General features: G+C 44.0%; 1 protein-coding gene across 3 annotated transcripts in view; it reads left to right on the top strand.

Moving 5' to 3' along the window:
- Positions 1-12,543, top strand: part of ADAM8 (ADAM metallopeptidase domain 8) — a 190,609-nt gene that overhangs the window by 97,110 nt on the left and 80,956 nt on the right. For all 3 annotated transcript variants that reach the window (XM_029609582.1, XM_029609581.1, XM_029609580.1), the window contains 2 exons: positions 5,158-5,223; positions 7,276-7,344. In XM_029609582.1, the coding sequence (XP_029465442.1) occupies positions 5,158-5,223; positions 7,276-7,344 (135 nt within the window). The remainder of the gene's footprint in view (positions 1-5,157; positions 5,224-7,275; positions 7,345-12,543) is intronic.

Genomic DNA, 12,543 nt, shown 5'->3' with positions numbered 1-12,543 from the left:
ATAGCACAAATGCTTTGGGCAAAAAAGAAAAGAACCAGCATGGCACCTCCCAAACTTAGTGGGTCTGATTAGGTGGGAAAAAAATAAAAAAATGTGAAGAATAGAAGAAAAAACTTAGAATATTTTCAGGATGAAAAAAAAAGATTTTAAAAGTATGTTTGGATGTGTTTAAGAGGCACTATTGCTTTCTTATCATAGACTTAAAGTGCGCAAGTTAATTAGACTTGCGCACTTTACGCTAGATTTTGAAAGAAGCGCCGATTTTATAACAAGGGTGATTTTTAAAAAGCCAATTTTGGAGGGTAAAGCACCATTTTACCCACAGAAATGGCTTTGAAAATTTTTATAACAATAAAAAAATTGTGTTTCTGAAGTGGGCAAGTGGGTCTATTTATCCCTTTGTTATCTGCTCTTGCACACCAAGGCAAACCATTCAAAGAGATTATTCTCCACAAGCTGCTGTCCTGGTGACTGCTCAGACAGTAACTGAGGAGGAAAAGGGAAAAGGCATATTTTCGAAATTTACTCTGGCAGGTGCAGTTGTTGTCCTATAAATGTACAGCATTTTTCCTAAAAGTACATATTGCTACTGAATAGCAGCTTAGAGCCCCAATAATTGGGCAGTTTTAATATAGTGGCCAAGAACGGTTTCTGCTGTGTGGAAGAACTGTTTTAAGCGGGAAATGATTTGTAGCTCATTTCAGGTCACAGATTTAGATAATACAAAATAAAATAATCATCCTCAAACTTTTTTCTCTCTGAAAGCATTGCTTTCTTTTTTGAAGTGGGACATTAGAAGAGATCGGCATCAGAGTCAGAGTGGCTCGTCTGAGCAGCCAAGTCACTTTTTAGAAAACTTCAGAGCATCCAGAATATGATCCATCCTTCATTAAATTTACTTCTGCCACATCGCAGAGGTAAATCTAATTACACTTCTCGTATAGTTAACTGCTAGCCTACAACAGATGGGGGAGGGGCAGAAGCAGAGTTCTGGCTCTCCTCTTGACAGATATCCCATCTTCTCCTGGCAGAGATCCCCTACCTGATGGAGATCTTGATGTAGCTCTCCTCCCCCCCCCCCCCCACACACACTTTGCATGTGCAGTTCAGTGTTTGAGGAAGCAATTCTGTCATTTAGAAGCAGATTGGAGAAACCTCAGGATAAAGGTAGACTGCTCACCTCCTCCTGCTGTTTCACCAGTCCTGGGGAGCGGTGGGGGCTGGATTTAGTGGGTTTGGATGCTCAGACAGGTGAGTCTGTGCTGAGAAGGTAGGGGGAACTCCTTTCTGAAAGGCATTTTTTCTCATCCTAACCAATTCTTTTGGATCCGTTAGTGCAAAGGAATATGGAACAAAAAAAGAAATGTTTTGACGAGTGCTGCCTCACTAAAACGGCCATGCTTACTTTTAGCAGGGCCTGTATTGTACATATTATTAGTGTAGTACATACCTCATTCAAAAGCACACTAAAACTGGGCAGACTGCAGGCTTTTAAACTGATAATTGTCACGCTGTTTAGTGCATAAGCTAACTTCATGATCACACTGCACTCTTCCTTATTTCTAGGCTATTACAAAAAATGCTAGGAAAAAAAATAATTGCAACACTGCACATTGTTCCCAAAGAGGAAGAAAGTATACAAATACAGTTTCTTCAATTTTTCTGTCATGGATGCCAATTAACACTGCCGGTAGTTATTCCACCAATAACTATCAAGTTGGATATATTTGACTATTCTGCAAAATAGGACAAGGTAGTGTCCCTTTGATATGAAATAGCAAAAATGTTGCTGGCACACCAGTGGTAATGAGGATAATTGCTAACATCTCTCAACATGCCAAAGCCAAACTGGGAAGTATCCGTCTTTTAAAACTAGGGCAGTGATGGAAGCAATTAAAATAAAAGCTAGCGAAGATTAGAAAAATGAGAGCTTACCTTTTAGAACCTCCATTTTACAAGTCCCTAATTCCAGTACAAGGAATAGTTCTGTTTAGTCACATGAGACACAGATTTAAATCGCATGCAAAGGAATAAAGTAAAAACATTGGAGCTTTGCACAGATGCATTTAGGTGCACTCACATCTGTGGAAATGATGCAAAATAATTGTGTAAATGGCAACTTCCATGCAGCAAGCGTCTAATGACCAGAACCCTGGGGGTAAAATGGGAAGTGAACAGACGTTAAAAAAGACTGGAGACTAAAAGGCAAGCGTGTGGTTTTAAAGTACACCAGCAAAAAGAGGATCATCCTGAGCAAACAGGATGCTTTTATGCTTTACACGGAAATGAGGAGAGCAGGCTATAAAGGGAGCAAGGAGAGCTCATTGCATGGAGTGGATCAACCCCTTTCCTAGCTGTAATGATATCACTGTATAAACAGAAATTATTCTGTTTTCATGAGAAACTTATACATTTAGGAATATTGGGCTAGAAGCAATAGTTCTTGGTTGCAGAGAAAAGTGGAAGATGCTATTTGATGATTAATCACGGAAAGACATAGGCAGAACACCCGGACGGAGAGGTTCTCTCTGTAAAGCGTCTGTAAGCAGCAATGGCAAAGGCCGTAACAAGAATGCTTAATAAGCTTTGCGCATAGCAAAAAGTAAAAAAAAAAAAAAACAAAACAATTCTAAAACCTTGATTTGTATGGTTTAGCCGGACCCTAGGTTTGTACAGAACTCACTTGAAACATATTTATATATATATTGTGCTCTACAGCAGAGCATTTTGCAACAAATTGCACACAGGCACAAGTCCCTGTCCCAAAGTGATTACAATATAAAGAGGTACCTGAGGAAACAGAAGAAGAGCGGTGGTGGTCCCGCTTCACAAGAGTGGGAACAGGGAGGAGGCTGGCAACTACAGACCGGTCAGCCTCACTTCGGTGGTGGGAAAAGTAATGGAGTCACTGCTGAAAGAGAGAATAGTGAACTATCTACAGTCCGGAGAATTGATGGACCAGAGGCAACATGGATTCACCAGGGGAAGATCCTATCAGACAAATCTGATTGATTTTTTTGACTGGGTAACCAAGGAATTGGATCGAGGAAGTGCGCTCGATATCATATACTTGGATTTCAGCAAAGCTTTTGACACGGTTCCGCACAGGAGACTGGTGAATAAAACGAGAAGCTTGGGAGTGAGTCCCGAGGTGGTGACCTGGATTGCAAATTGGTTGACGGACAGAAGACAATGTGTGATGGTAAATGGAACCTTCTCTGAAGAGAGAGCGGTTTTAAGTGGTGTACCGCAAGGATCGGTGTTGGGACCGGTCCTGTTCAATATCTTTGTGAGCGACATTGCGGACGGGATAGAAGGCAAGGTTTGTCTTTTCGCGGATGACACTAAGATCTGCCACAGAGTGGACACACCGGAAGGAGTGGAGAGAATGAGACGGGATCTAAGGAAACTGGAAGAGTGGTCGAAGATATGGCAGCTGAGATTCAATGCCAAGAAGTGCAAAGTCATGCATATGGGGAGTGGAAACCCGAATGAACTGTATTCGATGGGGGGGGGGAAAGGCTGATGTGCACGGAGCAGGAGAGGGACCTTGGGGTGATAGTGTCTAATGATATGAAGTCTGCGAAACAATGCGACAATGCTATAGCAAAAGCCAGAAGAATGCTGGGCTGCATAGAGAGAGGAATATCGAGTAAGAAAAGGGAAGTGATTATTCCCTTGTACAGGTCCTTGGTGAGGCCTCACCTGGAGTACTGTGTTCATTTCTGGAGACCGTATCTACAAAAAGACAAAGACAAGATGGAAGCGGTACAGAGAAGGGCGACCAGGAAGGTGGAGGATCTTCATCGGATGACGTACGAGGAGAGATTGAAGAATCTAAATATGTACACCCTGGAGGAAAGGAGGAGCAGAGGCGATATGATACAGACTTTCAGATACTTGAAAGGTTTTAATGATCCAAAGACAACGACAAACCTTTTCCATAGGAAAAAAATCAGCAGAACCAGGGGTCACGATTTGAAGCTCCAGGGAGGAAGATTCAGAACCAATGTTAGGAAGTATTTCTTCACGGAGAGGGTGGTGGATGCCTGGAATGCCCTTCCGGAGGATGTGGTGAAGACCAGAACTGTGAAGGACTTCAAAGGGGCGTGGGATAAACACTGTGGATCCATAAAGTCAAGAGGCCGCCAATGAAGAGTGGGTGACTCGCCAGAATGATGGCTACTGCCTGGAGACAATACCCTTATTCAATAAATGTACACATGCTTACTGTGACTCCAACATCGTTCTAGCTTCAACAGCAAGAGGAAATGTGGAATAAAGGATCTGCACTCACAAAGGGGGGAGTAGCTGGCTTGTTATGGCGGTTACTACCCCAAACCAAATAAGCCTGTTACTTCTATTTCTATGCATATACAGCATAGTTCTCTGCTTCAACGGCAGGGGAGAAGAAAAAACTGATACTTCACGCATATCCAGCATAGCTCCCTGCTTCAACGGCAGGGGAGAAGAAAAAAGGGTTCACACTCACAAAGCGGGGAGTAGCTGGCTTGTTACGGCGGTTACTACCCCAAACCAAATGTGCCTGATACTTCACTTTCGATACATATCCAGCATGGCTCTCTGCTTCAACAGCATGGGAGAAGAATAAACTGATACCTCAAGCATATCCAGCATAGCTCCCTGCTTCAATGGCAGGGGAGAAGATAAACAACCAATAAGGGCTGTATAACATAGTCTGAGTAAAACAAATAAGCATGGGTGTAGCTTGCTTATTGCGGCGGTTACTACCCCTACTACCCCTAACTTATCAGCTAGATATTCACTTGGATGCAGCTCCATCACTGCTTTCTACATTAATGGTGGGGGTGGAAAGGAAATAGAACCAAGAGCTAAGAGAAACAGATAAGTATGAGAGAAAAAAGTGTGTGAAGCTTGCTGGGCAGACTGGATGGGCCATTTGGTCTTCTTCTGCTGTCATTTCTGTTTCTATGTGTCTATGTTTCTAAGTGATTTGCTCAAGATCACAAGGATGTCAGGGGGAGAAAAGGGATTTGAAATGACAATTCTGCTTAAATCACAGGCTAATAGCTGGGATCCTTCTATCTTTAGAAATGTGTCTGCCTTCATGGAGAGCAGAATTGAATCAGTTTCATCCTAGTGTCTGAATTTTATGTTTGTTTTTTTCTTTAACAGAAATCAGCTCCCCTTCAGAAAGGCACTAGATATGTGGAGCTATTTTTGGTGGTGGACAATGCTGAGGTAAGTATTCTATCCCTAAAACTAGTGGGGCCTGTACTACAGAAAGAGGTTAAGAAATAAGTGGCTTCTTCCTGTTCACGGTGTGATTCATTCTGTTCTGCAAAATTCAGAAATGCATACAGCAGCAAGTCTCTGTGGGGAGGAATGAATAACTCCCAAGCCAAACCCAGTATCATTTTTTGTAGCTCTAAAAAAAGCACTGTGGGATGAGTAGCTCTAAAAACGTGGTCATGTATGTGTGGCCCTCTGCTTCAGATGTTACAGCCAGACTGGGTTCAGGGAACACACTCAGTCCTGGTGCTAAGTCCTCACGCAGTCTCACAGCAGCCCTGGGGCGTGGATTCTCTGAATGGGGGGGGGGGGGGAGGGGAGGTTAAACCTCCAGGTCCCAAGACGTAGGGGGAAATACCTTTCTCTATCTCTCTCTCTCTCTGACTCCAACTGTACTCACAGTTGAATGGCTGGGAGGACTCTGATCCAATAACCACAACCGATACTCAAGTGGGAGGTTCCAAAAATAAACTTTAGTGCAGTCAATCTTCAAAATGCATCATTTAGCAAACACTCAATTGATACTTAAAAACAAATCCAAGTGTACCAACAGTCTCAGTCCTGCTCCTCCAAGTGAATGTCCCTCGAGGTGGCAGGCACTAGGAAAAACCTTCCTGCGTAGCGGTAGAAGCCAGGTTTCTAGTAAGCTACCAGGGTTTACTTTTCTCCTTCTGATGTTTAAAGGGACCTCTCAGGTGGAAAGTCCCACATGCAAGCAGCAGATGCCCCCCCCCCCCCCCCCCCGCTTCTCTTGGGCAGGAATAGTGAGCAAACATTCCTTCCAACAAAAAAGAAACAAAAATCTCCGCCAAAACCCAGAAAATTGTCTCTTGTAGCCAGAGTCATAGGATGGGAGCCACAGCTCTTTTCCTGACTTCCTGTGAGCAAGAGGGGAAAAAGGCAATGGTAGAACAACACACCATAGAAAAAGTACAATAAAAGATGCATATTCATAATACATACTATCTGTATTATTCTCTCCCACTGGATCAGAGGAACCAGAGATCGTCATCATATGGCCTTATGACAAATAAGAATTGGTGAACAACCAAACTGATTTCAACATGCCACACTCAGTCAAGTGCAAAGAAAAGCAGAAATATTTATTTATTTATTTATTTATTTATTTATTTATTTAAAAACTTTTCTATACCGTCGCTAAGTTATATACCATCGCAACGGTTTACAAATAGGCACATAGACTAAGGTTAAGTAAATGTAGGATCTCATACATTCTAACAGGTGCCAATAAAGTTCGGTTACAATTTCATAAATAAAATCATTATTTGAGTAATGTTGGTCAAGTCCAGGTATATTATTGAGTTACTATCTCTTTGAGATATTACTTCTTAAATGTAGGATGAGTAAATTCATTCTCATCTGCACACAGACCAATGTAGATTTACAATGCCATAGATCACAAAAATGGCATCTAATTTAATGTGTGATATTTGTGGGGTATACTGAAATCGGTTTGGTATGTTCACAACTTCTGTGGCTGTATGATTAATGTCTCCGGCTCCTCTCTTCAAGTGTAAAAGGGGAATTCAGACTATCAGTGTGCGTATCATAAATAGTATACACTTCTTTTATTGTACTGTTTCTGGAAATTGTGCCTCTCAGCTTTGGTATGCCTTCAGATTTAATTTCTGCCTTAATCCTGTGTTTTATGATTCATTACAGTATTACTTTAGGTAAAGCAAATGTAGACACAGACTCTCTCTTCAGGATTTTGAGTTTGCCTTTATGTTCTACCCACCAGTCTCATGCTCCCTGGGTTCTTGCTTACATACAAACATGCATCACACAAGGGTACTGGGCTCTTAGCACTCAGTCGTGCAAGCACTGGGCACATGGAGACATCTGAACTAACAGATGTGCACTGGGGAACTTTGCAACCGATAGAAGCTCACTGTTCAGAAGTTGTCTTGATATGGATTACATTCATACTTTTCCAAACTCTTTTAAAAGGTTTTAAAAATCATTATTGTCGTTCCACAGTACAGACAGTACAAAGATATCCGAATGCTGCAGAATCGCATGAAGGAAATTGTAAACCATGTTGACAAGGTAATCTAGAATGTTATTCTTCTTGTTTGGCCTGCAGAGTTTATGTTTTTTTTCTGTTGGCAGAGGTTAGAAAATTCCATGTATTCATACCTTTACCTGGAAAAAGATCAAAAATCAAATACAACAGATCAGTTTAAACCATGTACTTGGTTGATTCAAATTATTCACTGGAATAATTTGAATTACGGTCCTATATACTAGGTCAATTTGGGCTTTTTGGGAATATAAAGCTCTAAGACACTATGGGATGACCGAGCAACTTTCTTAGGCTGGAAGCAGAAACCATGCTGAGATTAAAGCTTTATTTACTCTTCTCAACAATCACAGTAGCAGCAGTACTCACAGATTCAGTTAGGACAGCAATGAAAGTAGGAGCTGCCTTCTCCTATATCTAGATGGCTTCCTTCCAGCAGTCTACTCATAGCTTGGTTTTAGTCAGCAATGTGTTCAGGAGCTGCCTTCTCCTGGGGATGCAGGAGCCTCCTGATCCCAGCTGGGCTCTGCCTCTTAACCTCCCGAGCTGGTTCCCACCCACAGAACTCTTCCTGCCAAGCAGGGTCCCTCCCTCAGAGCTTTCTCTGAAGGGATTTAAGGTGGACTAAGCATCTAGCCTGATCCCACACAGGTTAAGGAGGGGTAGTAAGGCCACTCCTTCACAGACACTATTCATTAAGCTGCATTAACACGTTAAAGGTGACTTTTAAGAGCTTGACATGTGCTGAAATCAGGAGATGGGCGCACATTTAGCACATGGTCATGCCTATCCAATTTTTTTTTTTAATTTTATCTTTATTGATTTTTAACATAATTACAAAGCTTAACCCTTTGTTCAGAAACATTTAGAAATTTCTTAAACAATATCTTAATAAGAAAACAATCACATTTTATCCAGACCACAAATCATTCTGGGGATGGAGTCAACCATTTAAAGGAGCAAATACAGAAAATTATACAAAGAAACAGCCCAGCGTGTTATTTGCTACTCATCATTTTGCCTCAGTATAGGACTTTCTTGTAGAGAGGGAATAGGCACCAACCATTTACGAGATTCCAGTAACATTTTAAGCTGTTCTGGTACAAAGAAAATATACGTCTCATTATCTAATTTGATAATACACTTGCAAGGATATCTCAACTGAAAGGTAGCACCTAATGCATGGGCTTCCTGTCACATAGACAGGAACCCTTCCTCCTCTCTTGATAACTTTAGCCAAATCTGGGAAAACTTGGACAACCTGACCCAGAAAATTAACCCCCATATGTTGGAAATAATTTTCATTACAAGACCCAAGTCTCGTTCATATATAAATGATACCAATAATGTTGCTCTCTCACATATCTCTACTGTTGAGGTTTCTAAAAAGTCCGTTAAGTTTCCGAAATCGATTTGATGTTGTACAGCATTCTCTCTTGTACGATCAAACGGCAAGAAATATACTTTATTGAAAGAAGGAATGTTTTCAGGGGAAATATGAAGAATCTCAATCAAATACTTGCAGAGAGTGATGCGTGGCTGTTCACCTAAAACTCTAGGGAAATTTAGAAATCTTAAGTTCAAATGCCTTAAACGATTTTCAATTAGTTCAATTTTCCTCTTCAACAGCATTCTTTCCTGGATGATAGTTGTCTGTGTATCTTGAACTTTTTTCCCTCGGACTTCCAAATTCTGAATTCTATTAGCTTGATCTGGGAGCTGAGAATTAAAATCCTGGGTTAATGTGTCCATTTTTTAAGAAATTATAGAAATCTGCTGGGAACACCCATGAAGAGCTGTTCCAAGATTGGCAACCAGTTCCCACAGTGAGTCTAATGTCACTACTGGTGGTATGGGGGGAGTGGTATTCATGGCTCCCTGTTCCAACGGAGCCCCAGCTTTTGAAACATTTAAAGAACTTAATACCAACGTTCTAACAGGCTCACCTCCACCAGAAGCTTCCATCTGGGGTTCCAAGGCTGGGGTCACTTCCACCACATCTCCCTCTTTCAGCAGTGCTGTATAGTTCCGGGTCCCCGCGGCAATTCCCTCGCCTGCCATTCCAGAGCACATCGGATCTGTAGCTGCATTCACCGAGCTCGAGGACAGCTGGACTAAAGGTGCTGAAGGCATTCTGAGACTCGGAGGGCTGAGACTGGTATCCCCAGAGAAGGCCAATGCTCCTCTACCGATCTCCTCAGCGGGAGATGCTGCTTCTGTCTTCGGGCAGCTGGTAGTGAGTTCGGGGATCATTCGCTGCCCCAGAGGGAGGGAGGGTACCGAGGGAAATACCCGCACTCGCCCCTTCCTTTTGGGAGGCATCTAGCTTCGTCCAAATCGAGAAAATCACAAGAAGAAACGAGCAGCACCTCGAGCTCTACCCGCACGCCGCCGCCATCTTGACTCCTCCCCCCTAGACCTATCCAATTTTAAAAAGTGGGCAGATGTGCGCACAAGTGCCAACGTGCATACATCTCGCATCGAAGGAAAAAGGGGTGTGGTGTGGACATGGTGTGGGTGGGGAGTTGTCATTTCAGTGTGGGGCCAAGAGATATGTGTGCAAGTACTTATGCACCTGGGCACGCACCCAGGTCCAGTGCCACTTAAGTTTACATCTGCTATGGAGGAGGTATAAGTAACAACAATACAGACATCTCTGAGGGGCTGGAAGGGTTTTGGGTAACGGGGGGGGGGGGGGGGAGTGCAGGCTAAACAACAAGAGGTGTTGGGAGGACCTAGGAGAACACTGGGTGAACTGGTGGACGAACTGCTGAAACTAATCCTTGGCTGGATGCGTGTCTGTATAAAATCCAAGCAGTTGCAAGACCGTAAGCCAACTTACACAGCTGGGGACGCACAAGCTTAAAATTAGGCAAACAGATGCGTGCGCCTAGGCTATTTTTTAACATGCGCATGTATGTGCACGCATGTTATAAAAGTGTCATTTCGCTAGGTGCACACGGATGTACATGTATATATGTGCATCCGCACGCCCATTTGAAAGTTACTGTCCTTATGTGCATGAAATGTCAAATTTGATGCTTCACACATTAAAATCATAATAGTGCCAGTTATCAGTAGCACTCATGCAAGTGTTGCCAATAACCCTAAAATATATAGTGGAAGGCGAAGAAAATATTAATGATCTGTATCTTATGCAATTGCATGCAAAGCAGCTCATTAACATGAAAAAGGCTTAATGCTAATTGTGATAAACTTTGCAATCTGCTATAACCTCTGAAAGTTAACTGTACCTCAAGAGGTGAAGTTCCTTCTACCTGCCTCTCAACCCCCTCCAAAAGTATCAACAGGCTCTTTGGGGATGGGATCTTTAAAGGGGCAGCTAGCCCTGAGTTCCAGTGCCCGCCCACCCCTCTTCCCCCCAGGCATATCTCTGACCGCCTGCATTTAAACCCTGCCCCCACCCAAAAAGGACCCCTCCCCATCTCCCTGGGCCCCACCCTTACCTGAGAACAGATCTCATTTACTGCAGTTTGGTAAATTATTCAAGACCTAATCTGAATTAAAATAGTGCAATAATGTGCTTTTTTCCTAGCGTGTAGCAGATGGACTCAGGACCAATGGGTATAGTGTACTCCTGATAGCAGTTGGAGACGGATCAGATTTCAATCTGACATCAGCCCTAGGACATATACCCCTGCAGGAAGTGCAGCTCTACAGTATTTTCTGTCTTCATAGCAGTTCGGGACTCTATGCACGCTCGCACAGCATTAGAGTAATTTACCAAAGAAACCCAAAACAAGAAGAAATCTTACCTCTACAGATGAGCCCAGCTCTCCTGCGGTGACACCCCTTGGGTCCCTCCCCTGGATGAGAATTCCCGAGGTGATTTCCGCAATCCCTCGGAGGTTGTCCTCGGTCCGGCGCTGACCTTTGGCAACGGGTGAGGCTGACCCGTCCAAGGGAAGAAGCCATAGGGGGCAGACTTGCCCTATTCTACCAAAGATGGGTCGGGATAACCTCGGACAAGTGGGTCCTAGCCATCATTCGAGAGGGATATTATCTGGATTTCAACCACATCCCTCCGGACAAATTTGTGGAATCCCCCTGCCACGACCCATCCAAGAGGATGGCAATGGAAGCTACACTGACCAGATTACTCACCTTAGAGGCTATAACACCGGTGCCCTCACAACAAATAAATCTGGACACTATTCCATCTATTTTATCGTTCCCAAGAAAGAAGGGACATTCCAGCCCATCCTGGACCTCAAGTCAGTCAACCGCCACCTGAAGATTTCTCGCTTCCGCATGGAAACCCTACGCTGGGTCATAAGGGCGATACAACCGGGAGAATTCCTTACATCCCTGGATCTGTTGGAAGCCTACTTGCACATTCCATCAAGAGCATCAGCGTTTTCTACGCTTCACGATCTTGGACCATCACTACCAGTTCCGGGCACTACCATTCGGGTTAGCCACAGCACCCCGGACGTTCACCAAAATCATGGTGGTAGTGGCAGCAACACTGAGGAAGGAAGGAATCCTCGTGCACCCCTATCTGGACGATTGGCTGATCAGGGCAAAATCCCCAGAGAAGAGTCACCAGGCAACCAACAGAGTCAAAACTCTACTGGAGAGCCTCGGGTGGGTGGTCAACACAAACAAGAGCTGTTTGCAGCCCTCCCAATCCCTAGAATACCTGGGAGTTTGGTTCGACACCAAACAAGACAGGGTCATCCTGACACCAACAAAGAGATCAAAACTGATGACCCAGCTGCGAACCCTGTTGAGCGAGCTTCGTCCCACAGCATGGGACTACCTCCAAGACCTTGGCCTCATGGCATACACACTGGAAGTAGTGCCATGGGCAAGAGCTCACATAAGACCCATACAGTGCTCTCTACTGTCATGATGGAGCCCGCTGTCCCAGAACTACACCGTTCGTCTCCAGCTCCCGGACAGAGTTTAGACCCAACTACGATGGTGGCTACAAAAAGGCCATCTGAGCCAGGGAGAGAGGCTGACCTCACCGACCTGGATCCTGCTCACCACGGACGCCAGCCTATGGGGATGAGGAGCACACTGCCAGGAGCTAACCGCCCAGGGGCAATGGAGCAAAGAACAGTCGGGATGGAACATCAATCACCTAGAAGCATGGGCAGTCAGACTAGCCTGCCTACGGTTCGGTCACAGACTCCGAGACAAATCAGTCAGAGTCATGTCGGACAACGCCACAACAGTGGCCTACATCAGCCGTCAGG

This window comes from Rhinatrema bivittatum, chromosome 7, assembly GCF_901001135.1.
Source record: "Rhinatrema bivittatum chromosome 7, aRhiBiv1.1, whole genome shotgun sequence".
In the NCBI taxonomy this organism is placed as follows: domain Eukaryota; kingdom Metazoa; phylum Chordata; class Amphibia; order Gymnophiona; family Rhinatrematidae; genus Rhinatrema; species Rhinatrema bivittatum.
This window is presented reverse-complemented; position numbering and strand designations above follow the sequence as displayed.